The sequence below is a fragment of the Diaporthe citri genome (genome assembly GCF_014595645.1).
Source record: "Diaporthe citri strain NFHF-8-4 chromosome Unknown scaffold_1, whole genome shotgun sequence".
NCBI classification, from domain to species: Eukaryota; Fungi; Ascomycota; class Sordariomycetes; order Diaporthales; family Diaporthaceae; genus Diaporthe; species Diaporthe citri.
In genome coordinates this window covers 3668753-3689774 of record NW_025064846.1, presented here as the reverse complement: position 1 = coordinate 3689774, position 21022 = coordinate 3668753, and the positions used below count along the sequence as shown (strand labels likewise).

The 21022-nt window shown below is 53.9% G+C and overlaps 7 protein-coding genes across 7 annotated transcripts; 3 read left to right on the top strand and 4 right to left on the bottom strand.

Annotated features, from left to right (window-relative positions):
• Positions 1-1078: 1078 nt before the first annotated feature.
• Positions 1079-2027, top strand: INS49_001009 (uncharacterized protein; the record flags this gene model as incomplete). Its single annotated transcript, XM_043161842.1, has 2 exons — positions 1079-1202; positions 1282-2027. 2 exons carry the CDS (start codon positions 1079-1081, stop codon positions 2025-2027), a joined length of 870 nt encoding a protein of 289 aa, XP_043030348.1.
• A 1431-nt stretch (positions 2028-3458) lies between these two features.
• On the bottom strand, positions 3459-3803 carry INS49_001008 (uncharacterized protein; the record flags this gene model as incomplete). Its single annotated transcript, XM_043161841.1, has 1 exon — positions 3459-3803. One exon carries the CDS (start codon positions 3801-3803, stop codon positions 3459-3461), a length of 345 nt encoding a protein of 114 aa, XP_043030347.1.
• A 668-nt stretch (positions 3804-4471) lies between these two features.
• Positions 4472-4998, bottom strand: INS49_001007 (uncharacterized protein; the record flags this gene model as incomplete). Its single annotated transcript, XM_043161840.1, has 3 exons — positions 4472-4546; positions 4679-4845; positions 4899-4998. 3 exons carry the CDS (start codon positions 4996-4998, stop codon positions 4472-4474), a joined length of 342 nt encoding a protein of 113 aa, XP_043030346.1.
• Positions 4999-5745: 747 nt separating this feature from the next.
• On the top strand, positions 5746-7484 carry INS49_001006 (uncharacterized protein; the record flags this gene model as incomplete). Its single annotated transcript, XM_043161839.1, has 2 exons — positions 5746-5878; positions 5938-7484. 2 exons carry the CDS (start codon positions 5746-5748, stop codon positions 7482-7484), a joined length of 1680 nt encoding a protein of 559 aa, XP_043030345.1.
• Positions 7485-7761: 277 nt separating this feature from the next.
• On the bottom strand, positions 7762-9252 carry INS49_001005 (uncharacterized protein; the record flags this gene model as incomplete). Its single annotated transcript, XM_043161838.1, has 1 exon — positions 7762-9252. One exon carries the CDS (start codon positions 9250-9252, stop codon positions 7762-7764), a length of 1491 nt encoding a protein of 496 aa, XP_043030344.1.
• A 1449-nt stretch (positions 9253-10701) lies between these two features.
• Positions 10702-11960, top strand: INS49_001004 (uncharacterized protein; the record flags this gene model as incomplete). The annotated part of the gene is made up of 3 exons (XM_043161837.1): positions 10702-10833; positions 10921-11860; positions 11953-11960. The coding sequence occupies 3 exons, from the start codon at positions 10702-10704 to the stop codon at positions 11958-11960; spliced, it is 1080 nt and encodes a 359-aa protein (XP_043030343.1).
• A 267-nt stretch (positions 11961-12227) lies between these two features.
• On the bottom strand, positions 12228-20516 carry INS49_001003 (uncharacterized protein; the record flags this gene model as incomplete). Its single annotated transcript, XM_043161836.1, has 9 exons — positions 12228-13109; positions 13188-13502; positions 13566-13760; positions 13925-18201; positions 18263-18656; positions 18901-19426; positions 19501-19592; positions 20020-20106; positions 20232-20516. 9 exons carry the CDS (start codon positions 20514-20516, stop codon positions 12228-12230), a joined length of 7053 nt encoding a protein of 2350 aa, XP_043030342.1.
• Between the last annotated feature and the right edge of the window lie 506 nt (positions 20517-21022).

Sequence of the window (21022 nt, the reverse complement as noted above, 5' to 3'; positions counted from 1 at the left end):
CTTTTCGATCTGGGTCAGGGTGGTACCAGGCATCTGCATTCCATCTTCGAGATGGGACTGGGCCATGTCCAGTCCTGGAACCATTCATCATGTGCCATAGTGCCTGGAGAGAGGTAGCCTCTCCGGGGAGGCGGCAGGCTGCCCCCACAATGACGATGGGATCATCCACCACATTCTGAGGGCAGCCTTCAGCGATATTCTCACCCATAGCGAAAGAAGAGAACCTTCAAGGTCCCCAAGTAAATTCTGATTTTGATGGACAGGCTGAAGTGTTCCCGAGCAGAAAACAAAGGGCACTTAATTCCAGGTTCGAGCAGAACTTCAATCTACGTGCGTGCGAGAACAGCACGCAAAGTTAAACAAGTGTAGAGACTCGATTCGCATCTTTACTTGGATTCAACACTGACTCTACTTGACTATCCGTCCTGGCTTTGGCTATGCATGCCTGATTGGGATTGAACATGCAGCCAACAACACTAAGGTACAATCTGCGGATGCCGTGGCCGAGAAGATTCTGGCAAGGCCATCGGAAACAGCCTTGAAGCGGACCGGTTTGTTACCTTTGCACGAAGCCTAGACCGTAATGGAGCTTACTCGTTCAGCAGGTCAGATCGGATCTTTCCATTTTTGGGGAGATGCCCGATCTCGTCGAAAACTGCCAATACGGTCCAATACGGTAAGCACGGGGGGGCCGCCGGTACAGTACTAAGGCGCAGCTCGTCGCTGCGGCAGGCTCCGGCCTTGTGCAGCTACTTTGGTACTTTGGTACTGATGAGGCACGCTGAGTCTTTGGCGACGATAACTACATCCTCCGAGATCCGGGAAGGAGAGTAAGCCTGCTATTATCTCGGATCTTTTTTGAGGCCGATGGAAAATTCGTGGAACTTTTCCTCTGATTCCCCCCCGGCCCTCTCGTGAACTTGTGGGCAGTGACAACGTTGTGGAGAACTTGCATCGTGTCTTGGTCTCAGCTTCCGTGCCTTGCGTTTCGTGACACAAATCCACCTGCTGTGGGCATTCATTGGCAACCGCCTATCATTCACTTATTTGGAAAACAATACTACATCTCCACGCGAGCATGAATATCTTAGCCTTGCACGGAGTCGGCTCGTCTGCCGCAATGCTCAAGGAGCAGCTGGCCGCGCTGGCTGCAGAGCTGGGGCCGCATTACCACTTCACCTTCTACGATGGCACAGTGCCATGTGAGAGGGGTCCAGGTACCACCTCAGCCCATGAAAGGCGAGTGTCATGGCAATGGTCTAATCATCATTTTCTTTGTAGGCATGCCAGTTTGGTCTCCAGGTCCATTCTATTCATACGTCACAGGGTACGCTCCCGGTGAAGTTTCCAGCGCCCTCGATGACCTGGACCACTTCATTGAGCAAAACGGTCCATTTGACGGCATCTTGGGCTTCAGCCAGGGTGCCTCAATCGCCGCTACTTACATACTAGACTACCAACTCAGAAGGCCTGAAGAACAACCACCTTTCAACTTTGCAGTCCTCCTTTCATCCGTTGGAGCGTGCTCCCCTGACAAGAGTTGCAATGAGGAGATCGTCCACAGCTTTCTCTCCAATGCGGATCCCCAGTTCAAGAAAGGCTTTCCCCAGTGCGACTTCAAGGCACTCGACACTGCGGAAAGGACGTTTGCCGAGTACCTAGCCATGTGTCATATCGCCATCAAGACGATCGGGATCAAGCGGCCGTCCATCCCGCTCGATTTCTTTGAAGGCAACGACTCGGATTCTGTTCCCCGGCTGCTACATCCAGCGCTGATCAAGGACCGCATCAGCATCCCCACGGTGCATGTCACGGGCAAGAAGGATCTGGAGTCCATGGTCAAGCAGTCCCTTGTCGTACAGGGCCTGTGTGACGAAAGTGTCACACGATCACATAGGCACACAGGTGGGCATGCCGTACCTTCAAAAAGGTCGGAAGTGAAAGCTGTTGCGACGTCTATAGAATGGGCTGCAGAACAAGGGAACCACATGAGCGCGGTTAATCAGGCGGGACGGTTGATGTTATGAACTTCAATGCTGACCGTGATCGAGAACCCGATCTCCCATTTCTCATGTACTTGAAGTATATGGTTCCGGGGGAATAGAGGTTGTCCTTGGGAGGATCGAAACGAGTAGCGATAGCAGAGTGATTTGCGGTAGGACATCCGCATATTCGAGAGTTACTCATTGCGAAATGCGCTGTCCGAGTCTTTCTCTTCGTCCTACCTTTCTTCTTCTTCTTTTTTTTTTGGGGGGGGGGGGGGAGGAGTGAACGGGGGGGACGGTGATGGGCTTTTATTCCTTTTTCTTTTTGGTTTAAACTAAGCGTAGACTAAACTACTCTGTACTGATGTGTGCACTGAACACGTCAGATAGAGAATCAGCGTTAGACTTGATATCCAATCGATCTAAACCCAACGGACATCACCCAATTTTCAATTCAATCACAAGTGCTAGCACATGAAACTTTATTCATTTCTCTAGGACTCTCCATGCACTGGTTGTGTTCTGCTCTACATATATACCCTCAAGGACTGCAGCGGTTCCCCTCACCAGAAGTTAGCACTCAAGGACCCGACACTCATGAATGTAATGCCCGTATAACTACAGATTCGAAGCCAACGACAGAGAAAATACCGCTCCAGGCGAGGCAACTATCGCAAGTCCACTCAATGCAGACAATCGTTGCACAATTGTCAAAGAAGCGAATCTGCGCCACAACATTGAGCCCAATCCAGTTTCTTGGTCTTCCTTTCGAGACCTCGATCCCCTCAAGCCAAATATTGCCGCAGCAAATGGTGCCAGTGCTGCAGCAATTATAATCAAGTCGTTCTGGAGAAAAAGATGACATCCTCTCTGCAGCACACTGCCTGGGCTGCCGAGGGACGTCTCGGCCAGTTCCGCCCAAGGGGAGAAGATGGTTGCAAGAGATGCACTTGAAGAAAGAATTGCCGTAGCGATAGCGTATAAGTGCCCGGTGGCGGAACCTGCTGCCACGATGTAGAGAGAAACTCGGGTCAGTGTATCAGGGCGGCCAGGCAGGACTGAACTACCCTTTCCGTCACGGAGCTTTCGGAGTGCTGCTGCGACCAATGGTTGACAAGCCGCCAGAACCACGGGCGATGCGCGGTAGCTAGCTATTAGCAGCTGTCTTGTCTTGCTGGTGCAGTTAAAGAAGGCTGGATACAGGAGCCACAGCGGAGTGACAGCGAAAACGATGCTTGTATAAACCAGCGCCTCTGCGTCGATGGGGTCGTGTATAAATACCGCAGTGCTTTGCCGAACGTGAACAGATCGATAGAGTTGCGCCAGGCAGTAGAGCGGGTAGACGAATGCTGCGCCGTAACTCTGATTGAATATTCCCCAGGCGGCGTGCTCTCTGCGGCGGAAGGGTCAGGCTTTGTGCAAAGATTTCACACTCCTCGCACACAAGTGGCCACGGGGAAGCGCGAGAGAAACTTACATGAGCGACCACCAGGGGAGACGGCCTCCTTCAGCGCCATTCACGAGCATTGCGAATGCAGTGGACTGCATGGTAGTGAAGACGCTCACGAGCAGTGCCCGGTGCACAGGCTGACGTGCGTACATGAGAGAGTCGTAGAAAATGACCGGTGGGAGGACCCATTTGTCAATCCAAGGGACTCCAGTCATGTTCTTGCTCAGCAAATCCCCACTGGGAAGCAGCCCGGTGGATTTGATTGTCCCTATCGCTTGGGCTGCTCCGTTACGCATCATGGAGCCCCAGAGAGAGTCGAATCCGCAGGCCGAGAGCCCGAGGAAGTATGTGTTGAAAACTCCAATCATGGCTGGAAGAGAATCTGCTCGCTTTGATTTGTGTGAGGGAGTCAAACTGAGACAAAGAGTGTGGGCTGCCTATGCTTATGTAGACAGCCAATTAGCGCACGGTTTCACCAATGCTGGTCAGCAGAGGGTGACTTTTTCAGGAAAGGGGACATCGACGCAATATTTATATATCCCGTCCTGATCCTGGACAAATTCCGGAAATATACCACAAGAGCTTTCACCCTCATTTTTGGGATTTGTGTAACCCTAGATACTATTGGCCACCAACTTACAGATGCACACCGAAACGTCTCAACTTCTACAAATTCAAGTGTTCAAAGAGTATGCCAATACAAGAGGGAGAGTGAAATCACTTAATGCACAAGAACTTGACCTACTAAGGTTTTCTTCCTGCATTTCCTATGGATTTGGAAGGGACTAGCTAGACACAATAGATGCCCTGTTTAATCCTGGTCAAGGAAGTGGGTGTGAATAATACGGCGGATACTCGAATACACCTTTTCCGTGACTAAAAACAGCCTTCCTGGCGAACTGAAATACTACAAACAGGGCAATCACGGTTGTCAACAGCGTGGTAGCAACTCCTGCCCAAAAGCCACGCAATTTCTCCAGCGACGCGTGATGTGCGATGAAATCATCGACACTTGGAGGCAGGCCCCGTCCCGCACTCAAAAAGACGAAAACGGGCACCAATACCGCAGCAGCCGCAAGTCTCCAGCCCGTTCGCTTTGCGGGTCTGGGATCTTTTGATCGGCTGTTAGCCTCTTCCACCCCACTGCTCACACGTACTCTGTCTCGAGCCTGTTGCAACGCGAGCCTAGTCAGAATCACCGGGAAAACAAAACCTTCCAAAAGGGCTCCAGAGTAGAGCTCACCTTGGCCCCGCCTAGTAAAGTCCCCACGAGGAGACCCTCCATAGTTCGTAGGGCGTCATCAGAATGATCCGTATACTCGAAATCTTCCGTAGCATCTGATCCCGCCACCTCCATCAAAACATTCCTCCCACCGGGGTGGTCGTCGAAATAATTTGTGACATTGTAGACTAAGTTTGACGCCGTCAGAAATAATACAACCCTGCGAGGGATCAGGAATTACCTTTGCCACGGACTATGATCCACGCGTCTTCTGGCTTGTTGTGTTGGGCGACGTGTTCGAGATCGAAGACGTTGTCCGTCAAGCCCTCTGCTGCGGCCATTCTCACGGACTAGCGGCACCTGGGTCACAGTGTGTTTACTTGCTGTTTCTGGCCACAGACTGTTTATCTAATGATAACTTACATCTCGTTGAGGGGATTTTCGGATGTTTCCCAATATGGTTTGAAAGGATCTCACCTGCATACAAGTTGTAATGCCCGCTAGAGCTCGTTTGGATTCTTCCGAGAACCGCCCTGCGCCGCTTTACATAAGTCTTATCTCCGATTCACTGTAACATGTAACAAAATAATGTTACTTCGACAGGAACTTGACCGAGCGAATTGTTGGACATAGAGCCGTCCAAGAGGTTTCTAGTGCTTATATCAAAATCATCCCTCCGAGCCCCCACGCCGACATCCTGGGTTAGCTAGATCCCCCAAGTCACACAATCGCCACTTGATTCCCATTGGGTACTGCAAAATTACCGCATTAAACTCTACTTCTCAATTTGGGAGTTCAGACTTGATGGGCTTGACTGGGTTATCACTCAGCCGCGGGCCGCGACCACTCCCGGATCCTTCGTCTTGTTGTGGGCTGACGGTGACCTCGGTAGATTTTGTTCATATCGTTTATCTGATCTGATAGAACTGACGTCCTATTATGACTATCTCACGTGCTGAATGAAGAAACTAGATCGAGGTATTCTGATACCTGAGTTGTAGAATTTAATGAGAAGAAGTGGACGAAACTGGCGTGAGTGTGGCTCTCCAAGGCTTCATTCACACATTTGATACAGATTCCTGTACACGATGACTTTCAAAACATTCTACACCACGTCTGAACTTTCCAGACTCACCGCCGCTGTCGATGTGGCGAGTGTTGAGACTCTGGAAGAATTGCAGTTCGACCTTGCCAGTTTATTCGCAGTGGCCAAGGCAAACAGTGAGGCAGTTATCCAGATCACCCAACCTGCCACATGTCATGAGTACTGATCAAGGTAGCAATATCTCTCCATGCAAATTCCGATCTTATACGAAGCATAGGTCAGGTACAAACACACGATGGGGAGATTCAGGTCAAGGTGGATGAAAGTCCAGTTCGGGAACCGCTGGGACCACCCCGGCTACCTTTCGTAGGAAACCACCTCGAGATCCATCCTGACCACCTGGGAAACCATGATCGGCTGTTTGATCGTTACGGAAGCATGGTCAAAACTGTGAACATGGGCACCACTGTGTATCTCACAAATGATCCACGTGTCTCAGAAGTTGTGCTTGGGGAGAACGAATTCTTCACAAAGACGACGTCGAGCCCTGGCCATCCTCTGTACTGGATGCGGGACAACACAGCCCTTTTCACCTGTGACACATCATCGCCGGCGTTCAAACCTTCTCACAAGTTTGTGCCCCCCAGCATGGCTCCAAGGGCTGTCCGACAATACGTCCCAGCTATGCAAAAGGCAGTTGAGGAATCATTCAGAGTCTTCGATGAACTCGACAGGAGGCAGCAGGCCTTCAACACCTACCAATACATGTTCAAAATAGGGGGCCAGATCGTCTACAAGGTGGTGCTGGGCTTGGAAGTGGGCCACTTTGAGTCGCCAGATACACCGCCACATGAGATCATCCGTCTCATGGCTGAGTACCTCTCCCTCATGAAACAGACATCTCTCAGCCCCAGCTGGCACAAGTACCTCCCGTTCGGCAAGGTCAGACGTCTGTCTTATGTCCACGACCGACTCTGGGGCCTGATCGATGAGGTTGTGATCGCCTGCAAACCGCCCGAGGGGCAAGACGGTGCGGACATGCCAATGCACGAGGCCGCCCTGAACTCAAGCTGCATAGCGGACTACCTTAAGCGCGCGGTCGACGAGGGCGGGCAGAAGCTGCCGCACGAGTACCTATTGTCTAACGTGGTCGCGCTCGTCGGCGCTGGCCTCGCAACGTCATCATCCATGCTGTCACTGCTCCTGTACGCACTCACGCGGTATCCGGGGAACCAGGAGAGGCTGCTCCAGGAGCTGGTCGACTACGGAACCACCTCGGACACGAGGTGGACACACGAAAAGATCATGGAGTTGCCGTTCCTTGACCGCTTTGTCAAGGAGGTGCATCGCTTGCACAGCCCTTCGTTCCAGACAGCGCGCAATGCCAAGAAGGACGTGATTCTTCCAGGCGGCTGGAAGATACCGGCAGGCGGCGTTGTCATCCCGACATTCCCTTCGATACACAAGCACAAGGACCACTGGGACAATCCGGAACGGTTCGACCCGGACCGGTGGTTGGCGGCGAGTGGCGTTGCCGGTGAGAAAAGGCATCGCATGGCGTTTACACCATTTGCGGCAGGGCCAAGGGGTTGTATAGGATATAATGTTGCGCAATTGGAGGCGAAACTTGTGTTGGCAAGTCTGGTGTATCGGTACAGGTTCACCGATGTCAGCAAGGAACCCATGGTGTACGACCCAGAGTTCTTGGTGATAAGGCCAATCAACTGTTATGTGAGGGCTGTTAGGAGAACTGTATGGCCGGAACCATCCGCCAGCAGATAGTCTATGTCAATGAATTCTCTACCTGTCGCAGTTCGAGAACAACTTGACGTTAACATATCAGTATACTAGCATTTGAAAGATTGTATTCAGGTATATCTATGAATAGAAATCATTTTCACCCAAGTGCAGGTGGTGTGACTATCAGGCACCAGCCTACTGCCACCCTGATGCTTGAATTCAGTGATTTGATTGACATACGTCTTTGCTTGCTATGTGTGAGATCCCGCAAGTGAACTTGATCAAAAACTAAAATATCTGCTAGAGTAATCTAATCCATTCATGAGACCTGGAGCGCATACTTCGAGAACTCCTCATCCTCCAGCAAAAGGTCCATCTCGTTCTCAAACAAGCTTACCACAAACTCGACACCGCCGTGCCTCTCCCTGGGCAGTATAAAACTGATGCGGAAGAGCCTGTTGAAGGCGCTCATCAGCGGTCGGAAAGCCTCAGGCCTGCCTTCATTGCCGAAGAAAGCCTCTCCGAAGCAAATCTCCTCGATGGGGAACATGAGCAGGGACGTGATTAGCATGGAAATGCCATGCACGCTGGTGAACCGAAGCTTCCGCATGCCGTAGTCGGGCACGCCCCGAAGGAGTTTGTACGCGTCCATCATTGCCTCGTGGTGGATCGTGCCCGCGCTTTTCCGGATCACCTTGGCAACCTCTCCGATGGTCGTCTCGGGTGAGACCAGTGTCGCCAGGGGGAGGCTGGGGCGGTTTACGAAGACCACGTTGCCGAGGTAGGTAGATGGGAGATGTTCCGAGAAGTCAGGTCGCCCATCGACGGTCATCTCCAGCTCTGCCAGGCCAGTGTCCTGCGTGCTTGTTACTTGTTTGGCACGAGTCCGAGCTTTCAAGAGGCTCCGCCATATGAGAGCCGTAGCAACGTCATTGCCTGAGAGCTCTTTGGTGCCGGCCTCATCGGCGGCTTGCTTCTTCAGCTCAGTGAACTTGGCGGCTGAGATGTAGAAGATGCTCGACTTCATGACCTTTGGGGGCTCGGTGTCTTCGGCTCCGGAGATAGTCGGAGGAGCTCCGTTGGCATTTTCTCCTGCGTCGGCAAGCGAGCGTGTGGGATGGTCCAACCCCACCAGTTGCCAGGTATCCGGATCCATCTCGCTGGCGGCGCGGCCCCTGCCTGCATCATCCCAGAGGCGCTCCAGGATTTCACGGTCAGAGCTCCCATGAGGTAGGACTAGTCCGTCGTCTTGCCCCACCGCACCCGTCGGATCAAGACTCCGACAGTGGCTTGCCCAAAGCTTCAAGATCGTGATCATGGCCGTGCCGTCTGCAGAAGGATGACAGGTGGACATGGCCAACAGGCAGCCACCGGGCATGAAGTTGGCCTGAGCCACGAAAACTTCGGCACCGGCATTGATGTCGGCAAGAAATGGAGCCCAAAGCAACTCATGGTCTTCGAACTCGTCCGTGGAAAAGCCATTGTCCTTCAGGTCGTCATAAGAGATGCTCTCACCGAGGTTGTTCTGTTTGAGCTGGTACGGCTTGGGACTGTGGGTATCCACTTCTCCGTGTCGGATTTCCAGCTGGCCCGGTCGCCACCCTGGTGTGCTCTCCGGTTGCCAATGTACCTTTCCGCTAAGCCATGGTAGCTGGATGAATGTTTCTTGCAGGCCTTCCTGCAGTCTCGAGAACGCTTCTTCAGGTCTCACCCCATCCTTCAGCGGGAGATACAACGCAATTTTCACATAGTTCTGGGGCGGTATGTGATCCAAGGGACTGAGAGTGATGCGGATTGAATCGGAAGGCATTTCCACGAGAGACCAATGACGTGGGGCAGAATACAAGCGTGTCAACCATACTCACCAACGTAACGTTTTCACCTACCATTCATGTACTTGTATTTGTTTCTGTCCTGTTTTGAAAGTGAGGCTGGCAACACCCAACACCCAAAGGGAAACAACGCCGATGCAGGGAGCAAAACGAAGGAGTCAGTGCCAGTAAGCATCTGGACCTGAGAAGTCCTCAAACATATGATAAATCATCCTCGGTCGTTTCCATCTCAAGTATGTTCCGACGTGGACTGAGGTGAAGAGGTGGGTCCTGAGCCAACTTTGCTTTTATGCAATGCAACACTGCCATCAGACGTTTTCTAGAAAAGTGATGCTTGCACGTGTGTGGCGTTAGTAACAAGGCGGGACATTTTTGCACTTTTACAAGCTGAAATGTTACGCAGCGGCTGTGATGGGCGTGTAAGCTGACCCTCTACTTAGTCACCTACACGTTTGTGCTTCTGTCAAGGCTGAGAGGCTGCTGCATACATGGCCTTTACGCGGGTCACAAAGCCAACGAGAACCTCTATAGTAACATGTTGGATAGTGTCGGGTAGGACTGCTAGCGTTGACCGCTAATTCGGGGGATTATGTAAGAACCCACGCCGCTCCCGCGCAGCTTTCGGCAGTATGAACGCCTGAGTGACCCCTGCCTCGGGGATCCTGCCAGGCGATCTCCTGCCGTGGTCAGCACTGGTGCGCTGACATGCATGCATGCCTGTGCACGGCAGGACAAGCCTCGTCAGGTGTCCGTATGCATGGCGCGAGAGTAGGATCGATGCCGCCTTGGTTGTCTGATAAGGGTGCTCGCTAATGCGCCATCTGCAAGTCGTGGTAGGGTCTTGATACCAAGATCTGCTCCCAAGCAGCAACGTCACCCATTTATCCGAGGAACCGACGAACCCCCCCGTACCCGCAACTGACCCGCCCCGGTCGGGACTCTGCATACAACAGTATTCTAACGGTGTTATATACTTCAAGTAGGAATCGCCATCTCGTGTTGTGCTGCGGTGTGGTCCCATTCGGTATTGCCCTGCCGGGGCCTAGATTACAGTCTTGTCCTAATTGGCTGTGCGGGGGATCCCGGATCTGCGAGAAGCCTTGAAACACTCCGTGCTCTCTGTTCTGATGGCCCAACACCTAGAGATATTTTGTGAGAAGGATTCAGACTCAAAAGCTAGCCGGTGACCCTGAGGGAGGGGGCGCTTACTTGGGATTTGTGCCGCATGCACTCGTGCATGGAGGGACTGGCCGCCGCAAGGGCGTCTGACGAGTTCATGTCGCCCCAATGCAGGGCCTCTGTCGCTTGCGCGCCCCCAAAATGCAATGGCATCCCGTTGCCTCTATTTAGGTTCGGATACCAGCTCAAACTGTAAGTCGGGGTCGGAATGTGTGATAGAATTTCTAGGCGGGTGTAACACGACGACAATGTCAATGTTTGGGGCATTCCGGCTCAACGAGACCACGCGGGACTTGGAACATGTCAATCTTGTTCCTGGATCGGGACTAGACGCTCGAGGATACACACTGATGGCCTGCGATCCATGCCGTGCTCGAAAGGTCAGTGTTGTGGCCTAACAAACCCAGGACCCCGGTCAGCCGTTTGGTCGGAAATGGCTTTGGCTGACCAGAAATCCTTTTGAACAGCTCAAGTGTAGCGGGAACAAGGACGGCTGCGATCGATGCCGAACGAGCTCAACCACTTGCACCTATGCCTTGGCAGCCCTGGGAACGAGCCGGCGAAGGCCGCGCCGAATTTCCATTACTCCGTCAAGGGTCTCGTCCGGGAGGGAGTCACGATCAAGCCCCAGACCCAACGCCTCGCCTCAGCAGGGCCGCTCTCAGGGGAACCAGTCCAACCCATTTGACGCCTATTCTGGTCCACCACAAACCGGAGAAATAGATGCTGAGGCGAGGATACCTTTGCAACAACTGCAGACAAGTACCGCCGTCGTGGGTCAGGTAGCAGACAACGCTTCGATGCCACACTCAACTACGTCCTCGAGTTGGGAGGATTCTTTGTTCGACCTAGAACACTCCCTGCTGGGCTCAAACGATCATGACTGCTTCAACTTCGGCGAAGCGTTCGCTGCCGACAAAGAATTCGTTGAGGGAGTCACTGTGAATAATATGAGATGGCCAGGAGCCTTGCTACTCCCACCCGCTGGCAACGCTCCCCCAACAATGCCCCAACAGGAGATTCAGCAGACATTGAAGAGGGCAGACGGCCAAAAGCAAGGTTGCGAATGCCTTGGGGCACTTGTCAAGGTGCTCGAGCACGTCGGCCATTCACAGACACAGAGTGACTCAACAGGGATCGACATGCACCTCATGAGTCTACGCCAAGCGATGAACATCTGTAGTGAGGTTGTCTCCTGCACCAACTGCTCAACGTGCTCAGACAGCCCAGTGCTCGTGGCGACCATCGTGCAGCTCTTTGTGAGTATATCAGACCAACTCGGCGCTCTCTGTGGCCTGCCGCGCGACGGTGAGACGGACGATAAGGATGTAGGCGAGGTCGACTTGGGTGTGATATGGGTCGGGAGGTACCGGCTGGAGGCTCCCGAGATGCGCATGCAGCTGATCCGTGAGGTGAGCGTGATGCACCTGACTGACTTGAGAGGGCTATTGAGGAAGCTCAAGGAGCGATTGGGACCGTGTCGAGGGGTCGGACAGCAGGTCGTTGAGGGGGAGCAGAAAGCTGGGACGGTGTGCGATTCCATACGGGCTTTGATAGACAAACAACATCGTAGAGTAAAATAGAGCTTTTTTAAAGTTGTCTCCCTGAACTAATAATAATTATATGTTACAGAGGTGTCTGTCTTACTATTTGGTTGTCTTCTTTCTTCCCACTGCCCTCCTAAGCCATCACCGTTGCCCCATCTTTTTACTACAACACACCCAAAGACACTGTACAATAAATCTTATGCCTCAGAACTCGCTGATCATGGCCCTTATTTGCCTGTCACTTCCTCCACGACCCCTTTCAACATCTCGCTTTTGGTCACGACCAGACCAGCGAATTCTGTCAGCGACGCATTGTGGAGAATCTCAAAGATGGAAACCTTGGCCTTGACCGCAGCACTCAGCCAGTTCCGCAAGTCCACGGCCACCAGCGAGTCGACTCCGTACTGCGATAGTGGCAGAGAATGGTCGATATTCGACTCTGGAACGTTGAAAATGCCTGCCAGCTTGTCCGCTGTGGCATCCGCTATGACCGACTCTGCTTTGCCCCTCGTTAGGGATCCGATGTCCCCTAGGCTCTTCTGGATGGCGGCTGCGCTCGACTTGCTCCCGGCCCCTGAGTTGGCCGCGCCATCGCCCTCTCCACCAGAGGTATCCCGCAACACGCCCAGCCGCAGGGTACCGAATCGCCGGTCCCTTCTGGTAGCCGCACCGTCGTCGAGGCCCTCCCACGGAGCCAGACCCACGATGACCTGACTCTCGTCGGCCGATTTGCGCAGGGGGTTCCGGATTGCAGCCTCGACGAGCCTGAGCACGGCGTCTATCTCCACGGAGACAGACCCGAGCTTCTCGATGTGCGAGCGGGCGGCCTCGCCCGCCTCGGCCACAAAGCCGGCGGAGGCGACGGCGCTGAGGTCAAGTGCTACAGCGGGTTGTCCATGCTTGGTCCTGTAGCGGGCAAAGGCATCCTGGAAGGTGTTTCCCACTGCGTAGTTGGCTTGAGAGACGGAACCAATTACGCCTGTCACCGAGGAGAGTACAATGAAGAAGGACAGGCCGGGAAGGTTGTTGTGGAGATTCAAGGTCGTGGAAACCTTGGCCGAGACGGCACGGCGCCATTGTGTGAAGGTCATGCGTTCCACAACGGTATCCTGTAAACTGTGTCAGCATTGTTTATGAGGGTTTCGGGAAATACCAGCATGGTGTGGCGAAAAAGGATAGCAACGTACATCGAGAACCATGGCCGCGTTGATCACCCCACGGATGGGTGGCAGGTCCTTTGAAGCCTCGTTGATAAGGGCGACAAGCTCAGCCTCCTGCGTCGTGTCGCAGTTCCGGAGGAGGACCCGGCAGCCGGCAGCCGCCGCCAGCCTTGAGAGTTCAGGGGCGGACGGGTGCGACTCCGCCTTCCGCGACGTGACGATGATGTTCTTTGCGCCTTTCTCAAATAGCCATGTGGCCACAGTTCGGCCAATACCACCCAGCCCGCCCACGATCAGGTAAGACGAGTCTGGGTCATCCAGACTGAATGGCCGGGGGATTACCTGCGCAGTGACATTAGCAAAGACGTGCAAACGGTCAACGGCAACCATAATACTGCAACTTACATTGACCTCGCCTCCTTCCTGCACATTCAAGACAATCTGCCTGTGAGGCTCCTCTCCACTCTGCTTCAATGCCTTGCCAATGTTCGGTAAAGAAAAGCTTTCAATGTTCCAAGGGTGAGGCAAGTCGGAGCTCTGGAACTTTCGCATGCTCCCCACAAGCGCCTCGTGCACAAATTCGTCTTTGTGCCCGAGAAACTGCGAGACATGGAATCGAGTAATGAAGCCCCGTCGGCCAGGTAGCTTGTGTTGACACGATCATTGGTCTCGGCGTCGGACAGACGGACGTCCACAAACCTTCCAAATCTGGCAGCGCAACCCGCCACCGTCTTGAACGGAGACTCAGGCAGGGAGCGAAGGACCACGGAAAAGCCGGCTCCCTGTGTCTGTGCCATAGCAGCGGCCAGGAAGTCCGCGTCAAAATGCCCAAACAGGCGGCTTTTATCGACCCCGTGGTTGTTAACCAACAGGTCTTGCTCGGCTTCGGCTCCGTATGTCGCAAACACCTCTGCCCCGGCAATCTTTGCGAGTGTGACCGCCGCCCGACCAATACTGCTAGCCGCTGCGTCGGTCACGAGGACCTTCTCGCCGCCCTGGAGCCTGGCGATCCCAAACAGTGCCTGGTACGCCGTGGTAAATGCTGTGGGAAAAGCCGCTGCTTCTTCCCAGGACATAGCGTCAGGGATCTTGACAACGGTGGTCACTGGTGCGCGACCTCTGGTTGAAAAGCGGCCCTTCGCTATACCGCAGACTCTATCACCGACTTTAAGGCCACTCTGATCACCTGGTGTGAGCCTGGAAATGACTCCGGCGAAGTCGTGTCCGTCGTGGCCTTGGTCTGAGGCTGCCAACACATCGCGGTGACTGATGCCCAGGGCTTTTGATTCGACTTCTAAGCTTCCTTCGGCAAGGTCCTCGGTGGCCAATCTTTCGGTGAAGGTAGTTCCACCCGGGAGCTCCGGGTCCCAGACAAGGTCTTGTTCCTGCGGTCGGAAGGGCTGTAGTGCTGGTGTGGGGCCGGCCTCACTGTCTTGGATCGAGGCGTCCTGTTCTGGATTTGGGTAGACCCTCGGTACGTGAAGAACCCCATCCCTCACAAGATACTCGAAATCAATGTTGGATATGTCTGTGTTGTAGTCGAAGCCCGACTGGAAAATCCGCACGATATGTTCAATCTGGCTGCCAGCCCAAGCTTCGGTAGCTTCATCAAAGCCCAGCCGAATGTATCGCTTCGTCGAGTCTTCTTGCCTTAGAGTCCGCAGCAGGCCTGTCGATAATTCGTACTGTGGCTCAGAGACATCTGAGGTGTCACTCATACTTAGCCACAGGACGCCCCGGCTGCCAGCAAGGATGTCTCGGAGCTTGGTGAACGGGGACTCGTCAATCTCAGCCAAGAAGGGCTTGCCCCAGTCGAGTGTCAGCACGTAAACCTTGTCATCAGAGACTACTGCTTGAGCCAAGTTCTCGATGATTGGCAAAACACCAGTCTGTGCGTGAATCTTCTGCCTCAGCTCTTCCAACCATGGCCCTGGAGCTGACCCCGCGTCCACAATGGAGATCTGCGACGGGTAAGACGTGTCCTGGGTTGCCGTGGAAATGATGATACTAGTTGACTGGAGGCTGGGGTCATCACAGTCTCCTATCTCGAAGTCGACACCACTATAGCCCGTGTCCTTGAGAACACTGACCCATGTTCCTAGAGGGGCATTGGGACTCATATTTCGATCCGGTTCCTCGCTTAGCCACCAACCCGGGACAGTCCCAAATATGAGCTGGCTGTCGAGGCTGTCCTGGGTAGCCTCGACGAGGACAAGTTTTCCGCCTGGTCTCAGGAGTTTCCGGACGTTTGACATTGTTCTCTTCAAGCTCTTCGTGGCATGGAGGACCATTGATGCCACAATGATGTCGTATTGGCCAGCTTCGAAAGTCTGCGTGAGCGGGTCGGCTTCGATGTCGAGCTTCTTGAAATCCATCAGGCTGTTCCACTGGTGTAGTTTCTTCTTGCCTGCCTCAAAGAACCCACTTGACACATCGGTGAAGGTGTAGTGGCCAAGAGATGACCCGTTGCCACCAGCACTGAACGCTTCGAGGACGATCTTCGTTGCTCCTCCGGTACCAGCCCCGATCTCCAGGATTTTGGCACCGGGAATATTGGCAGCGTAAAGCTCTGAAACCGTAGCTAGATGTTTGTATGTTCGGTTCTTCAGACGAGGAAGGTCCATGTAGTACTGGTTCAGGAGATTCCCCTCCATCATCAGCTCCAGGGGCGTGATCTCCCCGCTGACGATGCTTGCAAGGCTCTGGCCCACCCGAGCGACCAACTGGCCCGATGCATCACCAGCGCAGAGCTCGTCTACGAGCTTCTGCTTCATGCCCTTGGTAGTCTTGGCCCATCTCTTGCTGTTGGGGCCTAACTCCCCACGGTTGCCAAGGTCGACTATCTTCCTCATCCAAGCGTAGAAGATCTTGTGGTGCCATTCCCAGGTCTCGGGACTCTTCCCTTCCAGCTGTGCAACTGCGTCGTGAATGAAGATGTAAGAGGCGCGGATAAGCTTCTTCTCGAAGTCCCGCTCGCTGTCTCTCAGCGTGATCTCCATTGGCTCTCGCACGGAGTCCGGTATTCCGTGGAGGATCTCCGCCTTCCATGTGCTAGTGGAACAGATCTGTGCTGTTTGCGGCTCCGTTTCTGGCAGAGTGCTTTTCGGGACCGCCTGGCCGAAGAACCCATCGATTCTCAGTGCAGCATCTGATTTGGGGTTTTCGGGGCTGACCACAGTAGCTGAAGACGTGAAGCCTCGCCGACTGGATCCCAAAAGCTCAGTAAAAGCCCGCAGCTTTTCGCCACTGCGCCTGTTGACCCCCTTGGGGACGTAGAGTTCCTGTATGGATCGTGGAATGACCATGCTCTTCTCCCGCGTCCCTTCCGGAAGGCCACTGTACGTAGCTTGAATGATGGAGTCCAGAGTCGTAGGGTGGAGCACGTAACCATCAGAAGCTGTGGCGACCTCGGCGATAGACAGGTTCGTTATTGCCCTTCCCGATGCCGTACGGCTATCGACCAGATTTTGGAACATAGGACCATGGTAGAAGCCCATGTCACGGAGGCCGCTGAAGACAGCCTCCACTTCGATGTGCCTGACATCTGTGTCCTTGACGAAGAAATCATCATCTCGTGGGACTTGTGGAGAACTTTCCTTCCGCGCAGAGCTCCCGCCAGTCGTGGAAGTCGCCTCAGCGAGCACATAGCCTGTGCAGTTCAGGACCCACTCATCGCGCACACCCAGCGAGGATACTTCGAACTCGAAATAGCCCTTGTACTCCTCATCTCCATTTCGGCAAGGCCTCAAGCTGAACTGCATCTCGACACCTGTGGACGATTCGGGAACTATGAGGGCGTTCCTTATGTCGACATCCTTGAGGCGGTAGCCGGTGATGCTCTCCTCCGATGCGTCTGTCACGAGGCGGGCTGCCTCTATAGCCATTGCGACGTACGAGGCGCCGGGCAAGACGACGTTGGACTCGAGCTGGTGATCAACCAACCAGGGGATGTCAGAAAGGCGCAGGATGTTGCGCCATGTGCTGGTCAGGCCGTTCGCCCCTGCGAGTGACGTACCCAAAAGCTCGTGGGGTTGAAAGGGCTTATATCTGATTTCTTTGTTGAGTCTTGGCTCCCACCAGTACCGAGTGGCGTGGTTCCAGCGGTACGTCGGGAGGTCGTCGACGAAAGTAGGCTTCGCGTTGCAATAGGGGAAGTTGACGGCATTCGATAGCACCGGGTATCCATGACTGATAAGCTTGCTGGCCAAATCTTGCATGGTATGGACGGCATTGGACGGTCTTTTCAGACAGGAGACGTAAGGCAGTTTTCTCTCTCCAAGAATCTGCCTGATAGGCCCCGACAGAGTGCTGTGAGCCCCGACTTCCACGATCATGTCGATGTGGGAGCCTGCGCCGGGGGTTGTGCCGGAGACCATCTTTTCAAAGGCCTGGCTGAAGAGTACCCGGCTCGTCAGGTTTCGAACCCAGTGCTCGGGGCTAAGGGACTCTGCATCCGTAAGAATGTCCCCTGTCACAGGTGATGTGAAGGTGACCCCGTTCCAACCAGATCCAGGACTGCAGAGAGTCTTCCGCAGCGACTCGGTATAATCTTGAGCCATAGCAGCCATGTGGTGAGAATGATATGCCAGGGGAACCTTCAGCTTCCTGGCAAATATCCCGTCTTCCTCCAGCAATGCCAATACCTCATCGATGCCAGCTAAATCGCCGGATAGGGTGACACTGCTTGGGCTGTTGACACATGCAACTACAACGCGGCCGGCCTTCGTGTCAGCTATGTACTTCTCAGCATCTTCAGGGCCGATACCAGCTGCAAGCATCCCGCCCTGGACGCGAGACAGCTTCTGGTATTTGAGTGCGAGTTCTCCCCGGTAGTAGACAACTCCCAGTGCCTCTTTGAATGTCAAGAGCCCCACCGCGTATGCAGCAGCGATTTCACCGCTGGAGTGGCTTGTCACAGCCGAAGGTTTGACGTTCCATGATTCCAACAGGTCTACCAGACACAGTTGTAGTGCGACGCTAATAGGTTGGCTGATGTTTACTTCACTGACGCGGGTGGACTTTGGATCACGTCCTAACTCCTCTGTAAACAGTGTGTCAGTACATGTCCAGTTTTCGGGGCTCTTGTCCATATAACCACGCACCTTGCAGTGACCAGTTCGCGCCGAAGTCCCGCAGGATCTCATCAGCTTGCCGAATAGCGGAGCCAAACACCGGGTATGCGTTGATAAGCTCCCGGCCCATTGCGTGCCACTGAGCACCTTGGCCGTTGAAAACGAACCCGAGTCTCGGGCGCTTTGCTGCATGGTTGACCTCCAGGGCCTTGCTTTCCAGCTGATCGGCCAACTCGGCCAGGCTGCTGGCTCTGACTGCGGCCATCCAGGGAAACAGTGTCTTCCGTTCCGTTAGGGTATACGCCAGGTCAGCAGGCGACGGAGACAAGTCACTCCCGGCAGTTCTTCGAATGTAGGCCGCTGTCTCGTTTGCTATGTCTCGCGTTGCAGCTGAGTCCTTTGCACTAAGGACGTACACGCGGGACTCGGGTTCAGCAATGAGTGCTTGCCCGTTTTCATGTTTATGGACTCCGTTGGCATGGCCAATCAATCCTCTGAAGGGCTCTATGCTTTCCAGAATGACGTGGGCATTGGTGCCTCCATATCCAAAATTGTTGACGGACGCGCGAAGGGGCTTGTCACTCGGCCAGGGCCTGAGAGACGTCGGAACCTGCACAGACATACTATCAGCTTCCGGCTGACTTCTGCTTCATTGATGTTCGGCTTACCTCCAGGTTCCAATCGCTCAGCGGAATGTTCGGATTGGTCTCTTTGTAATTCAGATTCGGCGCCACCAGTCCCGTCTTCAGTGTATAGATGGCCTTGATCACCGCCGCCAGACCACTCACGGGCTCAGTGTGGCCAATGTTGGTCTTCACAGACCCGACGAGGACGGGATCGCCGGCCTCTCGACTCTTGCCGAAAGTCCTCGCTAGCGCTTCCGCTTCCACGGCGTCTCCCGTCAGGGTGCCGGTCATATGGGCTTCCACGTAACCGGTTTCCGAGATATCCAGTCCTGCACGTCTGTAGCAGTCTTCGATGAGATTCACCTGTGACTCTAGAGATGGCGATGTGATGGTTGTTGTCTTGCCGTCCTGGTTACTACCGGTCTCTCGGATGACTGCGTGGACGTTGTCGCCGTCTCGCAGCGCGGCATCGAGAGGCTTTAGAAGCAGAGCTGCAACGCCTTCGCCGCGGCCGTAGCCTTCGGCTCTTGTATCCCATGCATAACATTTACCATCGGTGCCGATGAGACTAATTTTGGTGAACAGTCAGCATTGCCAGGCCATCTCCAACACCCAGATCAAGTGAGGGAACCGAGTGCTTACCCGAGGGTGGACATGATGATGAACAAATCAGGATTCAGGATCGTATTTGTAGCCCCAACCACCGACATTTCAGACTCTCCGGACCGGATATCCTGACAGGCCTGATGTAAAGCTACAAGTCCTGCAGAGCACCCCGTATCAATAGACAAGCTGGTTCCATGCAGGTCAAAAAAGTGGGATACCCGGTTTGACAACACCGCCGTGCCATTTCCGGTGAGGAATGAGGGTGGGAACTGCTCCGGGTCTCTTGTCAAAAGATCATGGTAGTCTTTCCCATAACAACCTGTGTACACAGACGTCCTTGTCCCTGCGAGCTTGCCTAGGGGTACACCGGCTACATATGCCTTAGCGAGTGATTCAGAATTTGGGGAGAACATCAATTGGGAACAAACCGTCTTCTGTCGCTTCGTAGACAGTCTCAAGCAAGAGTCTCAACTGGGGATCCATGGCCTGGAAGGTTGTCAGACAACGCCGCACCGAGAAATTGCTTCCCCTGTGTGTTTGTAAAGCTCAACTTACACTGGCAACATCTGCTGAAAAGTTGAAGAACGCGGCATCAAAGACAGCCACGTCCTGCTGCATGAAATACCCGCCCTTGGCATGATTCTAAAGAGAGCCGTGTAAGCAGGCAGTCCCGGTGAACTTCAGTATTTTCGCCCCCGTCTTCACACATTGAGAAGCATAATTTCGGCTCAGTATGCCCAAGGTGGTGGTGATATGGATGAACGTACTCGGCCTATCCTCTCCTTGTCTCCATTATACAGGGCTTTGCCATCAAACCTCTCGCTAGGAATTGGCGACCACGCATCTTTGGCAGATGCACAGAGATCCCATAGTTTGGACGGGCTGGTGGCATCTCCGCCAAACCTGCAACTAATTCCGATGATGGCTATTGGGGGAGAAGGGCTCTGGCCAGTCTTGTTGTGGGAGTCCCCATTTCGCTGATCCGCAGTGCTGCCGTTACGAGGGTCAGGTCCGGTAAATGCAGCGGTGGGTGGCTCAGAATGCACGGCCATGGCTCGTTTGCTAGGGGATGCCAAGGTGATTTGACTTGACGACTTGACCGGATGCCTAGTCGCTGCGTACTACTAGATTGACTAAGTACAACATCAAACGTTCGAAGATCGCCCAGTGACTAGAGTCACTTTCAAGCGCCCTTGCCTTCGAATTAATATCCTCCAGCCTCTGCCTCGCGCCGAGAAGCCTCACTGTCTGTGTCCTAGTTCGTGAAGTTCTGGGACGGCAGTACGCTTTGGGACACAAAGTCCCAGTGACTCTTCAAATTTGGCCATCCCAGAACGGCAACATCAGATCGGAATATCGGTGGGTGGTACCATGAACAACCACCCTGCAGCAGAGTGCTAAGCAATGGCATACCCATGTCGGTTCCGCGCCGTTCATTCGACTGCATGTCGTAGCGCCAATCTCGGAAGTTTCCTATTTGGGATGTAAGTTTGTGCAGATCCACGTCCCGTCCCGCACGCAGGAAGACGTGTGCTGACACTGCTGAGAAGAGGGTAGG